The sequence below is a fragment of the Agelaius tricolor genome, unplaced genomic scaffold, assembly GCF_023055355.1.
Source record: "Agelaius tricolor isolate 1412-34295 unplaced genomic scaffold, bAgeTri1.0.p SCAF_17, whole genome shotgun sequence".
In the NCBI taxonomy this organism is placed as follows: Eukaryota; Metazoa; Chordata; class Aves; order Passeriformes; family Icteridae; genus Agelaius; species Agelaius tricolor.
Window position 1 is genome coordinate 9734101 of NW_027269277.1, and position 18430 is coordinate 9752530.

The 18430-nt window shown below is 42.8% G+C and overlaps 1 protein-coding gene across 5 annotated transcripts in view; it reads left to right on the top strand.

Annotated features, from left to right (window-relative positions):
• The window catches only part of GRIA3 (glutamate ionotropic receptor AMPA type subunit 3), a 145340-nt gene that overhangs the window by 92453 nt on the left and 34457 nt on the right, over positions 1 to 18430 (top strand). For all 5 annotated transcript variants that reach the window (XR_011681565.1, XM_071442408.1, XM_071442409.1 and 2 more), the window contains exons 10-12: positions 10 to 216; positions 9698 to 10074; positions 16985 to 17183. Coding sequence is in view for 4 of the 5 variants with exons in the window: in XM_071442408.1 (XP_071298509.1) it covers positions 10 to 216; positions 9698 to 10074; positions 16985 to 17183 (783 nt within the window). In the remaining variant the exon portion in view is untranslated. The remainder of the gene's footprint in view (positions 1 to 9; positions 217 to 9697; positions 10075 to 16984; positions 17184 to 18430) is intronic.

Genomic DNA, 18430 nt, shown 5'->3' on the forward strand with positions numbered 1-18430 from the left:
GTTTCAAAGGAATCACCATATGTAATGTATAAGAAAAACCATGAACAACTAGAAGGGAATGAGAGATATGAAGGATATTGTGTAGACTTAGCTTCTGAAATAGCAAAACATGTTGGAATAAAATACAAACTGTCAATTGTTGGAGATGGGAAATATGGAGCTAGGGACCCTGAGACTAAGATATGGAATGGCATGGTGGGTGAACTGGTCTATGGGGTAAGTTTCTCTTAACCTTCATTTTAATGTTCTTTATAAAATAATATGCTCAAAGTTAATAAACTGCAAAATAAAGATCATCTGTTTGAATACTACCTTTAAAATTCTAGATATTTCTTTGTATTGCCATTTTTATAGTCTACTTTTTTAATTGTTTCATTGCAGGAAAGTGTCACATTTTACTGCTGTTCTCCAAATCAGAGTCCACAAAATGTTGATAAGTAGCATTGGGCAAACTTCAAATTCTTGCTTATAGCAGAATTTCCAGTTTGTTCTTTATATGCTTCTTCTTCATTTGCCAGATCTCCTTTTTCTGTGTCAGTCTCTTAAATGCTGGGGGGGGTGTCCCTCTCATTAAAGGTCTGATCTGGGATACTGAGCCTTGCTGGGTCACTGCTCTTGGTTTGTGTTTGATCCATTTAACTCCATGGTTACTTTTCAGGGTAAGAAGCAATGCAGGTGGGAAATCATCCATATGTTTTTTCTCTTTAAACCCTGGGTTTGGCTTCAAAAATCAACTGTCAGACAAAAAAAAAAAAAGGCTAATTCACTGCATTCTTCTTTATATTTCTATATTGGGTGTACATCACTTTGTTTAGTAAGAACAAAAACAGTCCGGAACTGCCATTTTAGAACTTTCTTTGAAAATGAGAATTTTGGAATACTGTTAAACCAGATGGAAGGGGGAGAAAATTGGCTTTGCAGAAAAGACTTCTCAAGCTGATATTTCATCTTTTTTTTCCTCAAATGCTAATGAGATGATTTGTGATTCCGCCCAAATCTTTTTTGCAGTTTATTTTTAACAAGCTTCCCTTTATTAAAAATATCTGAGCAGAAGTGCATATTTCAATTGCATCCTTTTGTTCTGTGGCTGAGTGTGATTTCTAAAAGTCACCTCAAAATTTCCTTGGGATAATGCATCATCATTCTTGCAAAATGTTTGGTGAGATGATTATTTTCCAATGAATCAGTCTTTAAGTAATTTCTAGATTTTCACAAGTTTTCTTACTCTGGAGCAGTCAGTCCTGATGCCTTATTATGTGATTGGTAGCCTGCTCAACTTGAAAATGTTTTGTAGAAATAACAATGGTTTTGTTGTACTGTACTGCGGCAAGGAGGGAAATCTACTGATTACAGAAAGTAAACAGGGTTCTGGACCCTTGGATTACCTCTTTGCTTCCCTGTTGCTTTGAGGTCTGCCATTATGCAAATCTTCTGAACTCTGCATGCCTCAGTTGTGCAATCTGGGAAACTGAAGTTCTCTCTCTTAGAGAGCACAAGTCCATTGAGAACCTCTGAAGCAAAGGTTTAGTTTAGTTCCAAGCAAATTACACTGCACTGGAAACCTATACCCTCAGTTGCTCTGTGTGTGGTTCAAGAAATATCAAGAGTATCAGCTGTAATTGGGTCCTTTTGATGTACTTGCAAGTGACAAGCAATGAAACTTGTTCATTCACTTATAAAATAACCATACCATGTGGAAAAAGCATGGCAAAAGAGAAGCTGAAATTGCTGCTCACAGTCAGAGCCCAGGGGCTGTGTACACTGGGGGAGAAAGGTGTGATGTGGGCTACAGCTTTTGTGTCTTGAGCCCAGTCAGATTAGTCTGTGCAGCTGCCATATAAGATCCCTGCATAAAGGGCCTCAAAGATGTTCTGAGGGCTGGAACACCTGTCCTGTGAGGAAGGGCTGAGAGAGTTGAGACTCTTCAGCCTGATGAAGGCTCCAAAGAGACCTTAGAGCACCTTCCAATACCTGAAGGGGCTGTAAGATAAATGGAGAGGGATGTTTTAGAAGGTCATGTAGTGATAAGACAAGGAGGAATGGCTTTAAACTGAAAGAAGGCAGATTCAGATTAGTTGTTAGAAAGAAATTCTTCATTGTGAGGGTGCTGAGGACCTGGCCCAAGTTGCCCACAGAAGCAGTGGATGCTCTATCCCTGGAAACATTGAAGGTCAGGCTGGACAGGGCTCTAAACACCCTGATCTAGTGGAAGATGTCCCTTCTTACTGCAGGGAGGTTGAACTAGATGATCTTTAAATGTCCTTTCCAACCCAAACCAGTGTGTGATAAGCAGTTTGGCTGCAGCTGCCTTTTCCACAGCCTCTTGGGACCAGCCTAGCTCAAGAGAGCTCTGCCTCCTTAGCATCAAACTTACCCCTAATCATACTTGTGACCTTTCCACACCAGCAAAACCAGCCCTGCAGGCACCACAGACCATTCCTTAACCCCAAAACCACCCACCATTCTCCTTTTCCCCTGCAAAAAGGTCAGTTCCTTTGTACTCTGAGCAGAGTTTTCATCTGTGTTTTCTCGTTAATGAAAAATTGAGGAATGTTTCCCTCCCTGACCCCCAACAGTTCCTGCTCTCATGCTGTGAGCTCTGTTACTGAAGCCTCTCCACTGCAATGCTCAATTATTCAAAGGTCAGATGTGTCCCTTGAGGTTTGAGTGCAGACTCAAGTTAATGCTTCCAGCCCCGTGCTGCTGAGCCAGCTCCCCAACCTGCCCAGCTGAACCGAGCTTGCAAGCTGCATGGAAACCCACCTGGCTTTCTGGGAGCAGGGAAAACAGCCCCTGAACTCCAAGTTCAAACCTCACCAGCCCTCCAGACCTTTTCCCAGCTCTATTTGCAAACATTGTGAAATACCCTTGGCCTCTTTCTCCATCCCTTGAGAGGGGGCTGGGTACCACACAAGGATGTGCACTAAGCCCTTTGAAGATGAGAAGTACTCCAGAAGTGCTAATTATTTGGAGCAAGCGCCTCATTTACGTGCTAACTTTCCTTTATCTCTCACGGGCTTAAAACTCTATTAGGGAACTAAAACTATGTTAACATAATGCCCCTGTGAATCTTGTCAGCAAAATTACTCAAATTTGGCTCCTCTGGATTCCGTTTTGGGAAGACAAGAGGCAGATTAGATTTTAAGTACCTTTGTTAGCATCTGTGGAAGATAGACTTGGTAGGATGAAAGGAGCCTGATTGGTTTTGGTACCAGTTACCCAGCAGCTCAGCTGAGCTGTGGCAGAAACACAATCCTTTAGATTGCATTTGTCTCAAGTGATAAGTAGTGACTAGTCATTTGTCAAATACTGCATATTCCTGACCCAGCAGCCTCCTTGACACCACCTGGCACTGCTGGAGCATCTCAGCCAGTTTTTTGAATACTGAGCCCTTTTTTGCATAGCCCCATGCATGCAACTCTTTTCTAAAATTGCTCTTGGCACAATCATAGGAAATGAATGACTTGTCATTTTAATGTTAAAACCGTAATTAACTGTATTTAATGTTTAGGTTGGGCTAGTTGATTGTTACTGTTGCTCTCCATTTCTGTGGAATGCAGTCCAGAGTCAGGGAGAAAGGGCAGCCTCCAGACTCTGCATTGGAGGGGAGGGCCCCAGTCTGCACTGAGCTGATCCCAAAGCACCCGGGGGGCTGTGTCACCCTGCTGCAGCTCTGGAGGGGGGCACAGCCCTGACTCCAGTGAAGGACTCACTGGAGGTCGGCATCAGCTGGGCTGACTGGAGCAGTCCCTAGAGTTACACACTGACATTTACACACTGAAATGCTTCCCATTAGAAATTCTCCCTCCCCTGTCTCATATCACATCCGGTCTGGTTGGAGGGTATAAAAGTCTGCTGTACTGTAGGGTCCCTGAAGTCAAGGACAATCTCAGCTGTGTCCCTTGGGCCTTGTAGTTTTGCAAAGGGCTATGCCCATGCACTTGGTTACAGAAGGATGGCAGCCCTGGAGGCAGGGAATTCTGCCTGAGCAGATATTTCCAAACTCCTTTGCTTCAGGCAGGAGAACCCAGAAGGCTTGGTGGAGAGGGAATAACAGAGCTTTGTGGTTTGTTAGCAATTTTTAAATGTTAGTGATAGCAGTAGTAATGATAATTTTAATACTAATTAATAATCATAATGAAATTTGGTATAAAAGGAAATGTATTTGATTTTTCATAAATCAAAAAGTGTCAGTTCAGGCTGAAAAAAACCCCTTAATTTTGCTCTTTCACTCCGATATGTCAAAATAAAACTCTTCATCCTACCAGATACCCATTCAAGCACTGTTATTTTTTTAAGCTAAGAGAAATTTCCAAAGAACAGTGGAAATTTTAAACAGAATAAAAATAGAAAATAGGTAAAGCTTTTTTCCTGGACATTTCAGAAGGGTAGTAGCTAAATCATTCTTAGTCCAGGAGACTGAATTGCTATTTAAATCTAACCAGCAGAGCAATCCAGCTAGGCAAGTGCTGTCCTGCAGTGACCCAGGGGCTGAGGACGTGCCCTTGGCTGGGGCAGAGCAGCAGCAGCAGCTCCCTCGGCCCCTGTGCTCGGGGCTCTGTACCCACCAGCTGCTGAGCACTAGACAGTCGTCTTTTCTCTTCTCTGGGGTCAGCCTCTTTCTGTAGGCTTTTATTTCTCCTTCCCCTTTTAAAGCAGGCTGCTGTTCTTCCTTCCCTGTTCAGCCAGGGGAAGCCATCCCTCCCCGGGCCTGGTGCTTTTCACAGCGCTGAGGCTAATTGACAGTACTTTTAACACAGATCTTAATTGTAACTACAAATGCTTTGGGAATGAAAAGAGCAGCCAGACCTTACTGCCTTTAAAACTCTGCTCAGGTTGAAACAAGCCTTTATAAAAACCTCTCAATATGTAAAATAGCACAAAGGAGTGAAGCAGGGATGTAAGGGACAGGCAGTCCCTGGAACACAGCAGCCTCTGCAGTCTGTCAGAGAGGGACGGCCGACACATCCCCTGCCTTGAGCAGACCAACCCACCCTGTGTGGGGCTGGCCTCTGGCTGTGCCAGCAGCATGCAGAAATACTAAAGATGGCACATACAGCCTTTGAATCAGAGCAGAGAGGCAGACTAATTTGATCCCTACTTTTCCTTAAATCTCCCACATGCTCTGAGTCTGTGGCAGAGCCTGACCATGCCATGAGTGGGTGAAGCCTGTCCTTTGCTCCTCACTCCTGGTTTCTGCAGGAGGGAAGCCCAGGTACAGGTCCCCAAAGGCAGCTGTGTGATGCTGCTGCCCTGCAGCTCAGGCAGACCCTTGCCCTGTACTCATGGGGAGATGTGGGGTCCCTGGCCAGGCTGAGCTGTGGTGGGGGACAGGAGCACAGCCCTGGCACAGAGCCACGCTGCCATGGTCCTGGGCTTTGGCTGACCTGAGTCCAAGCACAGGCAGAGAGAGTACACATATGTCCACAGCCCCAAAAGCAGATGTACCCTTTATGTCTCCATCTGTGAATGGCAGGAGTGTGTCAGGATGAGCTGTGAGCATCCACAGAAATCACAAATGGACTTAACTTTGACAAACTGTGGCAGATGGGGCCCACTGCCATTTTAACACCTTAATGCCTTTTTACACTGCTCAGTAGGGCGCATTAAGGCTTCAATGCAGCATGTTGCTAGTCAGGTATGACCTGTTGGCTTTAAATAAGTGTGAGCTAATGTGTTAAAACCACATTGCCCCCATGACCTGGCCTCTCAACACACCCTGAATATCCTTGGGGATATTGGACTGCCTTTACAAAGGTAGCTCTTACCAGCTGATACCACAGGTGATGTGTTGCTCGGTCTGACACTCTTTTCTGCTACCTGGAAACCTCAGACTGCACTGAGAAGTGTTAAAACATGCTCAGAGACAGTCACCATTGCAGCACAGTCCCTTCAGGTGCCCCTGTGTACCTGCATTCAGCACTTTTGGGGTGCCCAGAGGTTTGGCTGCTGGTGGACGTCAGTCAGTGTCCCTCTGCTGGAGTCTGCACAGAGCTGGGGTTCTGCCTGGCTTCCTGTCACACAAAGTGACTGCAGTCCAGACCCACTTCTTGAAAAGTGACCCTTGAGCAAAGGAGGTGTTCAGTTCTGCAAGCAGGAGCACAGCCCAGATCTCACTGTCTCTAGTGCACAGCTTTGGATTTGGGAGAGTCATCAGTAGGTCTGTAGGCAGAAGAATCCCATTCCTCCTTTTGGATTACAGAGGTGGAACATCTTATCATTTTTCATTCTCCATGTAGAAGGATATTTCCATTTGCTATTTTTTTCTCCCTCCCCATAAGAGTCTGGAGGTTTGCAGCTCCCTGGGGTCATCTTTGAGCAGAGTGGGCAGCGCCTCTGTGCTGCCTGTCCTCTCTAAATCCATCCCTCCCACACTAGTAGGCAAAGACAGAACAAGCCTCAGAGGAATCCATGACATTTCTTGCCCGGCTCAAATGCAGTGAAGATGATGTTTGAAACACCATTAGTCATGAGTGATTAGCAAAGCTCAGTTGTTGAGGTTCTTAAACCCCTCTCCAGTTCTGTACGAAGAAGGACATGTTTGTGGTTGTGTTCTTTTTAATCGAGCTCAATTTGTATGGGTTCTGCTTATCTGCAGCCATAACAGGGAGGGAAATTCTCAACAGTGCTGCAGTTATTAATGATCCCTTAGGGTGCTTAGAGCTCTCCATAAGCTCTCCATTTCAAATACTGTATCTCTAAATAAATAAGCAAAGAGAGAACTGTTTTTTAACCTCCCTAGTGCAGCTAATATTCAGGGAAGTGGTGAGCATCCAGGTTTGGGTGTTGGATTGTAGCTGGTCCACTTGAGAGTGCCCTGGTTTCCCAAGACCCTGTGTGGCCATGCTTGTTCCCTCTGCAGAAACAGAAAGGATGGTCTTTCCAATACAGTGAATGCCTTTGGTAGGGATGGTAGGAAAGCAGGAAGACTGAGATGTATCAGAAAATTAGTATTTGTATCCCATTTAATATTATAAGGCAGTTCGAAATTATTTACAAAGAAATCTGCTCTGTATGATATGAACATGGTAACAATCAGGGCTTTAACAAGTGATTTGTCTGTGCTTCAGCATCAGCTTCATCCCCCCACAGGAACATCCTGCATGAACTCAGCTGGGCATGAAGGAGATACAGACATTGCATGCTGCATCAGCACTTAGGAAAAGTTCCACATGTCTACTTTAGCAAGTAAAATATTACTTTGGGAGAATTAAAATTCTCCAAGTCCATGAAAAAGCTCCAGAAACTAAATGCTCTTACAGCTGAAGCACCTTTCCCGCCCTTGATGGGGTGTTCTAAGGCTGGCAGTCCATGTGCACCTGCCTCCCACCTAAGCTTCACTTCGCATGGAGCCACTGCTAAGTCTCCACAGGGGTCCTGATCCATTAGGCTTGCTTTAATAAGGATTAATTTGTAAGTACCTCATTAGTTCAACAGGAAGTACAGTGGCATGGTCAAAGTGCTTAGTCTTCCAGCTGGCTGTGGACTCTGACTATATTTAAAAATTATATTCTGTGTGAATCTCACCCTGACTGCAGACATCTGGCATTTAGCAGGAGCTCAACAACCATCAGCTGTGAGAGAAATACATGTTTTGGGGGAATTCCTCAGTGAACAAGTTCCAACATCTTGCAAAGATGTTACCTCACTCTACCCATATCCTCCCCTCCAGTCTCTCCATTACTTAGGTGATGAACACATTCATCTGCAAAGCCAGGAAACATCCAGGCATCCAAAGGCATTTTCAGTTTTTATATTCAAGCCACGTTCAGATAGATTTTTGCAGTAAGTGACCACAAATCAGCTGAAGTTTTCTCCTTGAGGAAAGGGCTACTCAAGGGGAAAGGCAGTGTCCCAGTACACATGACTGTCAAAAGGGACTGAGCAGGGCTGTCAGAGGGGGCACCCAGGGCCATGATTTCCAAGTGGCTTCCTTACATGCACAGGCATGGTTTTATCAGATTATTCCAAGCAGTGAACTTGTGCATGTACCTTGTAGCTGTACATGCTGGCAGGAGCTGTCGAGAGATATTCCTGGGTGGCTGGAGCAAACCTTGGGTTTGTGTGTGCAAATGGGTGCCCTGCAGAGAGAGGCAGCTGTGGGGAGGGCCAGCCCTCATCTGACAAGGCTGTCACTGGCCTTGGTCTGCAAACCCTGAGCAGTGCTCCAGGATGGCTGCACGGCGCTGCTGAGCACCAGCAGGCACCAAGCCCATGGTGCTCTGATCAGCTGTATGAGAAGCCTTTGCCATTTCTGCTTATCAAATATAAAACCCAAACCAATAGCTGGGAGGAGGAGCAGACCAGATATAAATGACAGTCACGTACATCACCATCAGATTTACATAAAGGCATATTCAATTATTTTATGGCACAGATTTTAATCCTGTCATATTAACACTTCCCATTAACTTTTATTCAAACTTCCACTTAATCAGGTTTTATTTTTCCACCAGAAAGAGATGCCTATTTACTAGTGGGGAAAAAACTCTGTTTAAAAGGTGCACAGTGGTTTAGGTACTGATAAGTCAAGGTTTCCCTAAGAACCATTTTTTCTTTCTGAAATTCTTAATTACGAATGAAAGACCTTCTTTAAAAATATCAATAACATGAATATTTAGAGTGTTTTAGAGGTATGTAGGCTCTCATAACACTCTTCAAATGAAAAGGGCTCTTTTTTTAGCATTCCATTCCACTCTCATACAAATACACCTGCTTGAGTACTTGGCTGGATCAAGGCTAGGGTATCTAAGTAGTATGACTTGAATCTTTATAGCATAGAAATACAGGTGCAGTTAAATATGTTGAAAATCTATTCTGGAATGTTATTTTTAATCAGGAAACTAAGTAATTTGTTTTTCCATGCCTGCCAACTCATGGAATCCAGCAAGGATGTATAGATTGAAGGGAAGGGTATTGGTTCACCAGCACGCAGGTGAATGATGGATGGTGCAATAGATTCCAATGTGCTTCCAGGTGTCACAGCCCCAGAGCACAGTCTGTTACAGGCCTGTAGAGCCAAGGTCTCTATGATAGGAGGGCAGACATGACACTGCATTCTCCTCAGATTATCCAGGCTATTTACTCCTCAGGGATTCAGAAATCTGTGTTAACTGTTCTTCAGTGACCACAGAAAGGGTGTGTCTGGTTCTTCTCCCCCTTCTGTCCCTTACTGCAGTGGAGTTTTAAAGGAGCATGCAAGTAGCAGCACCCAAGTGCAGCTGAAATTCAGTGATGGATTACTTCTCATGGGTTCCTTTTAAAGATCTTGAACTAATCAGTAAGGCAAGAGAACTTGCTGAAAGAATGGAAAAGAGAAAATTAAAACATAGCAAACACAGAATTTGTCCAAAGTCTTCAAGACAAATGGGTGGTTACAGACCATCACTAGAAAATGACATTGTGTTGGTTGCCATCTCACTGTCCAATTTGTGTAGTGTTTATTCATCCATTTTAACTTAATAGAAATATCTGCTGCTGTCATGAGCCCCTTGCACAGATTTGATTATAATTTTACTTGTTAATAATTTTTTGTTAATATCATGTAGTCCTTAAACAATGACTGCAAAATAGCCTGCAAAGAATTTATTTCCACTCACTCTTGTAATTTATCATCTGATTCATTAGCCTGAGACTCTAGATTCTGATTCTGTTGTGTCTGACTTGTAACTAACTTGGGTTTGTTTTCCCTTTTCAGAGAGCAGACATAGCTGTTGCCCCCCTCACCATAACATTGGTACGAGAAGAAGTCATAGACTTTTCCAAACCCTTTATGAGCCTGGGCATCTCCATCATGATCAAGAAGCCTCAGAAATCTAAACCAGGCGTGTTCTCTTTCCTGGATCCTTTGGCTTATGAAATTTGGATGTGTATAGTCTTTGCTTACATTGGAGTCAGCGTAGTTCTTTTCCTAGTCAGCAGATTCAGCCCTTATGAGTGGCACTTGGAAGACAACACTGAAGAACCACGTGACCCTCAGAATCCTCCTGACCCTCCAAATGAGTTTGGAATATTTAACAGCCTTTGGTTTTCCCTGGGTGCCTTTATGCAGCAAGGATGCGATATTTCTCCAAGGTTTGTTCCATATCACTCCATCACCTTTTTGCATTTTATGGTCATTTTCTGATACCATGGTGCATATATGTTACTTTCTCAAATTTCTTTTTAATTCCACAGTGCATATATGTTACTTTCTCAAATTTCTTTTTAATTCCAATTTTTTTATTTTGACATTTCCATTCAATATTCAGCATCCTCATCAAGCCACCATGTTTGCTAACATTTGCCTCCAGAGTAAGTGCATTGCTTATAATGCCAATTATGCATTTCTGCCAAACTTATATTCACCATGTTGAGGCTGTAAAATGCATAGGGTTTCTGTTTTCAGCAATGCTTGGAGGGCTACCGTGTTTTTGCTGCATATCTCATTTTACGGTCATCTCCTTGGTGCACATAACACATTCTGCTTTGCAAAATAAGATTTCTTTTTAAAAGTCACGTGCAACAGCACTTTAAAGCATCTCCACTCCCATCAAGCCTTCTGCTACTCTTTTTACTTTCTTTTGAGCCTAATTTCTCCAGTTTTGTTCTTCTTGAACCATCTTTTCATCCTTCTGCTTGCCACCATTTTGCACATGTTCATGTCTCCAGATGTACTGTGCTACTGTCCTCTGTGTGTATTGCTATTTCAGTCCAGTCTAATCTGCTGTCCCTCTGTTCGTAGTCAATATGGTCTAATAAGCACTGCCAGTTTCCATAAAGATTTTTCTTATTCATGAAGATGTTCCTTCTGGATAAGGCTGTAGTGAAGTATGATTTATATTAGTACCAATTTTAACAGAGAGCACTGCTATTAACTATTGTAGAATTATATTTCTTTTTATAGAAGTATTTTAAAAACCAGATTAAAATAGTGAAGCTCCCTCTAATTGAACAATGCATACCACAGATTTATTTTTTTTAATAACATTTATCATGTTTCTGCATTTACACCAGTAAAATACTTTGGTGATGTGCTGTTATAAGCAGTAAAATTATCTAGTTTCTTAGTGATGGAGCAATAATTCTTTTATGTATGACAATAATTTAATAACTAGTTTCCAGCTATTTTATTTATTAAGAACACCTGCTGAGACAAACAGAATGCAGTTTTCCATTTAACAAAATTGCTATTTAGAGGAAGAGAGAGATCTTTTCCCTAAGTACTGACATTCAAAATGCACCTTTTTGATCTCCATGCTGCCTTTTTTCGATACCTCAATCATTGAAAAGGTGCCAGGTTTTCCTGGTCCATATAGCATTAGGAGTCTTGAGTTACCTCACTGAAGCAAGTGACAAAATATCTATGAAGTTTCTTGGGAAGGATCGTGATTTTGTCTGTTAGAGTGCAATAATCATCCTATAAATTTGTGTTTGTCAGTGTCCCCAGTTCCTGGTGTCTGGGTGTGCTGCTCCCTGTGCAGTGACAGCTGTTGGCCTCCTCCCCCTGTTTGCACTCCCTGTTTCTGCCTTATGCCTCAAACCTGCACTGACACTTTGCCCCAGTGCTTGCTGTTAACGGGGATGAGCAGTGATAACATTTAAATTGCTGTTGACCATGTGTGTACCAATATAAAGGACCGGGAAATAAGCACTGGGACATCACATGGAAAGCTGTGGGCATTTCTGCTAGGGCTGGTTATTGACAGTTAAATAAAAGTGCACAGGATTTCTGGGAAGCTCTCATGTGACTCTTTGGCATGGTCAGCCATTTACCTTATATAACAAGTGGAATGCACTGGATTTTTTCAATACAACCACAATAAGTGCCTTGGAAATACCTACCAAAAAAAAAAAAAGGAGAGAGACAGCAGTATATCTGTTTATTTTATCTGTCCATCAGAAGCTATTAGCTCAGTATTAATATATGGCCCTCATTTGAAGATGTTGTCCAGTTACTTTGTTATCTTCCATGATAACATTCCAGGCAGTTATATGCATTGTTACAGGGAAAAAAGAGAAATGTAATACTTTGGTTTAAATTCCAGAAACACTGTTCCTCTGACTGATATGTTGATTTAGGTTGATTAAAATGTCAAATTTCTTTTCCGTGGAAGGGACTATTCCCAAGTATTCCATTCTTAATCTGTATCTTTGTAAGGTTACACCATTCACAGTACATTGACTATATGAATGTTTCATACTATTTTATTGCCACTAAAAGGGGCTTCATTTTTCCATTGTGAGTTTTGTCTGAATAAATTTCTTATATGAGAGCGTACAGCACTCGTAGAGAGATGCCGACAAGCAGTCTGGAGAGATCACTTTTGTACTTGCTGGTAAAGGCTCTTTCAGCTGCCTTTGTGTGGAACAGCTGTGACATCTAATGACTAGTTAGATCTATCCTCGGTGAGTATGCTGTGTGGATATTCCAGAGGATATATCCCTATACTCTCCTCTCTGTATTTAATAGGAGTCGTCTAAACAGAATCAGAGAGCAGCCAAAGGCTGAGGGCTAGTGCATCCCTTGATGTAAGCAACATTTATTTCAGCAGTTTTGTTCTGCTATCAAAGGCTGCTGTGTTTTTGCATAGTGAGCTAAAGCATTGAAAATTCACTTTTGAGGGATCAAAAGTAGATTATTAAACTTACTTTTATGTATGATGCATACAGCAAATGGAATCAGGAAAAAACACAGTCAAATTTGTAACACTGTTCTGAGCAAAAGTATCTTTGAAATCTCTATGAGAGCATGTATTTTCGTTGTGCTCTTTATTCATGTGGAACAAAGAGGCTACATTAATTAATTGCCGATGGAAAAAGACAGGGGGGTTATCAAAAACTATCTCGAGGTTGGTGGTCATTTAGAGGGTGTATTTCTAGGTCCCTGCTCTCACAGCAGAAGACTCAAGAGACTCCTATTAAAGGCCATGGGAATGTCTTTGTGGGATTTTCAGAGTAGCAATGAGAGGGTAACCTGACATTCCTGAAACTCCCATTGCCATTCCTGTGCTGGAGCATCTCAAGCCAGTGCTTCAGATGCTGTGTGTGCCCCTCGTGTCCCCGAGGCCGAGGCTGGCTGGGTGTGCGAGCACAGGGCTGGGCCCAGAGCCTGGGGGCACCAGCTGAGCTGTGCTCAGGGATCCATGGCTCCACACTAGGACAGGTGTTCAGGGTTATTTGTCAGCATAACAACTGTCTTCTATCGATCCAAAGAGCCCAATAAGAAATGGAGTAGCGTGAGAAGCTTGTTATGTATCTGTAATATAGGAAATCAAATATCTTTTATGGCCTTGAGCAGAAACAAAATGCAAGCTATTTTCATAAATGAAGTTTTGTTTGAATGTATTATATGTATTGTTCTCCTGGAAACTGAATGTGAATTTCAATGTTTATTTTGTTTTTTCTCTTGTTACTAATTTGCTCTCATTTGACTCCATGCTTCCTTTTAAATTTCCTCTCAAGGTATGCGCTCTTCCTATTTACTTGCTTTTGAAATCACCATCTGACTTTGTTTTGACAATTGAGTTATAATCCTGTTGTTCCAGACCTGTGTTGCTCCTCTCATTTGTTAGCGCTCTAATTCACTTTAAAATAATGCCATACAATTTGAGGTGATTTGGAAGACTATATTAAGCTAAAGCATTAATTGATTGTTTTTAATTACATTATTGCACATTTGGACAGGTATGGCTTGCATCAGAAACAATGGTGCTGGTATTAGAAGCTTGACTGGGTTTTCTATAATTATTATCTGAGTAATAGAAAAACATTTCTGTGGTTCACAGTATAAACCAAACAGCACTCTCTGATTACCAGCCCAGTGTTCCTATACTAACCCTTTTCTCCCTCTACACCAGCCCCTGCAGTGGGTATAAGGAGTCTTCATTTGAGCAGATGGATGGGGCAAACTGGGGTTCTTTGGTCAAGGAGGCTGCCAGGCCATGCTTGTCCATGTTTTTGTTCTTCATCTTGCTGTCTGTCTTTCTTTCAGTGTCAACTTTGTGGTTTATTTGATTTTCTTTTGCCTCTTTCTGTGACACCAAGTGACAGCTATGTCAGCCCAGACTGCTCCGTGTAATAGCTGCTGTTTAATCCTTCTTTCTGTGCTCCTTGGAAGACTCTGGGAGAAACAACTCTAGTGACATCCAGTTTTCTTTGAAGTGACCTCAATTCTTCTGAGAACAGCCCTGGTCCCCATCTAGCAAGACCCCTCTCTTGCACGTAGGACCCTCGGGGAAGTGCCTTTTTCATCAAGGGATCCCCCTGTTCCCATCTTCTCCTGCCTCTCAGGTGGTCTTTGTGCTGTATCTGTCTGACTTGGTTCATGCAGGTTTCCAGACCTCTGGGGTGAGGTATTTTTACCTTTCTCAGTGTGTAGGATGCTGTCTGAACATACAGCCTGGCACAAACCTTTTATTGTTGCAGCAATGGCAACTTGACGTTTCACTGGTTTGGAAAACACTTCTCTTCTGCACATCTCCATCCTAGCAACCCATCTGTCCTACCAACAGAAGGGGCAGCTACCAATGCAAGTAAGAGATTTCCTGTGGGAAACTGTAGGGAAAATGAACATATACTATTTTATTCCCAATGCTTCCACTGCATTTATCAGAACACCCTGATAAGTTTTTTTTTCCTCTCCCTATTTCAAGACCTACCTTAAAGCAAGAGGGCCTTGGGAACCTGGAAACTCCAGACAGAGCTTGTCTTGCAGTAGGGAAGGAGATGTTTCATCTGCTGGGCCTGCTAGCCAAACCCCTCCTCCATCTGTCTCTGAAAATGTCCACATCACTGCAGGGAGGAGAAGTTCAACTCCAGGTCTTCTCTGAAGATGGAAAGTGTGTAGTGAAGAAAGGAGTTAAAGGAGGATGAATTTCACCTGACACAGCCATCTGAAAGCAATAGACTGTGGTTTTTAGTGAGGCATCTTTGTTCTCTCCGAAGTTATGAGACAGATGGACAACTTTAGATTTATCCCACACTACAGCAAGTGAGATAAATCTCTTCTGAGGGTGTCAGGCTCTTCTCTCTTTCTCTGCTGGCTCCAAAGGAAGCCTTATGTGACAAGTTCAGCAGGCTGATTTGTAGTTGGAGAAAATTGTGTCAGCCCAAGTAAGAGGGTATCAAATGTTACCAAATAGCTAAAGCCACAACCCTACCTGTTAAGGAAGCTGGCCAAAAAGGCCTGCAGCCCTCCCTGAAATCCCGTTCACGTGATACCTACAAAGGAAGTAGAGTAAGGTAGATAGATTCCTTGACTGAAGGCATTATTCTGTATTTGTATTGCTGCAAATTCCCTTTGCAGCAGCTCAGTAGCCTTGTGTTAGTGAGCACAACAGCTCCACAGCCCAAGCTGAAACCTGGAAGCCTCTTACCCTCTTGGGAGTCCATCAAGACAGGCAGGGAGGCCTCCTCCACCAGATCATCCACTGGGTGATCTGGTGGATGTGTGTCTACTCTGAGGAACCAGCCTTCATCTGCCCTCTCAGTGGGAGCTGCTGCTCCTTGGGCAGAGGAGAGTAGAGAACAGTAGTGCTTCACCTTTTCCCACATTCCTCTCACATATTTCAGATTGAGCTCTCTGTTTTTATTGTGTTGGTGATTTTTTTTTATGGTCTTTAATGTTGGATGGATACATTTTTTAATTTTTTTTTTCTGAATAATTAAATGGCAATTTTTTAATGGCTCAGGCAATCTCAGGCTCTGGCCAAGACTGGGCAGTTTACCAGCAAACCCCTCTGTGTGGGTGGGGTGGGGGCGCATGATGAGACTTTTGGTTTTTGCCTATCTCCATCTGTTGGTAGGACAACTTGTACCCACTGTCTAGGGATGGCACTGAGGGGCTTGAAGGAAACAAATAAACAGGTAAGAGTTTTCTGTTTCTTTTCTTGGCACAAACCGAGGATTACAGCACCCAGGTTCCACAGATGTGTCTGGGATTGATTCTTCCTCCAATGGTATCAGTAGAGCTAAGGGAAATCATGAAATAGCTTTGTCTCAGCAGTTGAAATGATTCTTGGTCAACATGCTGTATTTGAAGAACAAGCAATGTACATGGCAATGAAATTCCCCACCCAGCTCAGTGACGTGTCACTGCCATCCTTCAGCCCAGACCAAATACCTTGAGGCTGATGTTCAGTTGCTATAAAGCGTCAAGAGCTCTTGCTGACAAGATCCAGACCTTCTGACCATTAGGCATTTTATAATTATGTGCTTGCAAATAGGCTTTTTTCTTAAGTCCTTATGGAATTCCTTTAAAAAAACAAAAACCAAAGACTGCCATTAAAAACTAAACATGGGTTTTTTCTGTTTCCTTCTCTGTTGCTCTGATGCTTATAAAGCAGGGATATGCTTGACTTGGAAGAGTGCAACATGCAAATTTTAATTAACATAAAACATAAACCAAACCAGCCTCTCTTCTCACTTCAATATGCAGATTCAATTTGTAATTCCTGCTAGGTTGTGATGAGAGAAGGATACTGGATCATTTTTGGTACATTCTTTTGCATGTTTACTCAGATTCCTTTTTGCGGTTTACTGTATGTTACATTTTGGGAGTGGATGCAGTAAAAGGTGCATTTATGTCCTCTAAGCTGGGCAAAGGGACATGATGCTGGCATATCCCAGCATGTCCAGTACAGAGAAAGGTTGGACACACGGAGACAGCAAAAATCTCCTGGGAAAAGCCTTTTCCAGCAAAGGATTTGTGGAAGTCAGGAGAGTTTATTTCTCTCCTCAAATGAATTATCTCTTAATTTACTGTTCTTGTTTCCATTGAAAGAATGCAAAAAGAGTTGCACTAGGTAAGACCAGGTAGGACCTGGTAAGACCAGGTTTTCACTCCTGAGGGAGTTTATCAGGAGCTGGCTCACACTCCACCTATTCACAGATACCTGGAAGATCTGGACAAAAGGGTTGTGCATGTGGATTTCTCCTCAGTCAAGTAAGAAAAATAATCAAGGATTGTCTTCAAAGCAATTTAATGATATGTGTTTTTCCCTAGATCTCTCTCAGGGCGAATTGTCGGAGGAGTCTGGTGGTTCTTCACTCTCATCATTATCTCTTCCTACACTGCTAATCTTGCTGCCTTCCTTACGGTGGAAAGGATGGTTTCACCCATAGAGAGTGCAGAGGACCTGGCTAAACAAACTGAAATAGCCTATGGCACTTTGGATTCAGGCTCAACCAAAGAATTCTTTAGAGTAAGTCTGTTAAATCTCCTTTAAGTGCCTAGTTTATGAGTTTCAGTTGTTTGATTTTATGCAGCTGTAATAGCCATCCTATGCTTTGTGCAATCAGGACAAGCCTGAGTGCAGATTTTAATATCAAAAGGCATTTTATCAAAAATGGCTGGTTTTGCTTAACCTGAAACATCGCAAGATGGAAAACCCAACCTCTGCTGTCATGGGAAGGGTTTTGTAACACCAGTTTCAGAGCCTTGGTCTGATGAGCAATAATGCAGTGGTTGGCACAATATTTAGCAGAGAAAACTCTTGCAAGGAGTGATGCTCTTGACCTACTTGCAGTGCGTGCCCAGCTGGCAGCCAGTAATGCCATCCGATGGCCGTGCTCACTTGCCAGAATGAAGGGGGACGGGAGGCCTGTGTGCTGCTCATTCCTGGTGGAGCATTGATTGCTGCCATTGTTGTGTCTTCAGTGCTCACCAGCATCTGGCTGTGGCTGTATCTGACAGTCAGGTAAAAATTTTGTTCCCCAGAGCTCTGGTTGTTTTTCACCTTGCTTAGGGAGGTGTGGGGTTTGCAACATTTGGGGGTAGGGGCAGGTGCACACTTTTATTTAAGATCATCCTTCCTTTCTCCTCTTGCCAAGCCACAGACTGAACTGCAGACAGTTTGGTGAGAGGCATTAGGAACTCTAAATATTATCTCAGTCCACTTTTATGTCTCTGAAAATGTCATCCTGAAAAGCTCTTATTTCTTTCCAAGGGTGAACTGGAATGCTCAGGCCTTTCAGGGAGCTCTTGGTTCTCTCTCAGCAGTGCCAATCAGATGCCATTCAAACCAACATTTTTTTGTATAGAAGAGTGGCCAGTGCTGCAGGACTAATTACTGCCTGTCATGCATACTGGCCAGGTGCTAGGAGGAGGGAGACAAAAAACCCCTTGCTGCTGTAGGTTGATGAAATACTGAGGGCTCCTTGGAGAAATACTCAGGGCTCCTTGAATTTACTTAAAATTTCAATGCATGACACAGACATCTGATGTAAACCTGAAAGAGAATGCAGAGGTATTTTTTGAAGCTTTTGCACTCTGCCTGTAATGTCTTTATATTAAAAGAGATACTCAGTGGTTCTTAATTAACTGTGGTAGCAGGTACATTACAGCAGCTTTGGTTTGTGTTAAAATCCTGTGAAATAAGCACTGACCTTGTAAGGGTGACATTAGTGTATAAAAAAAATTATTCTACTTAATCATCAACCCAAGGCAGTA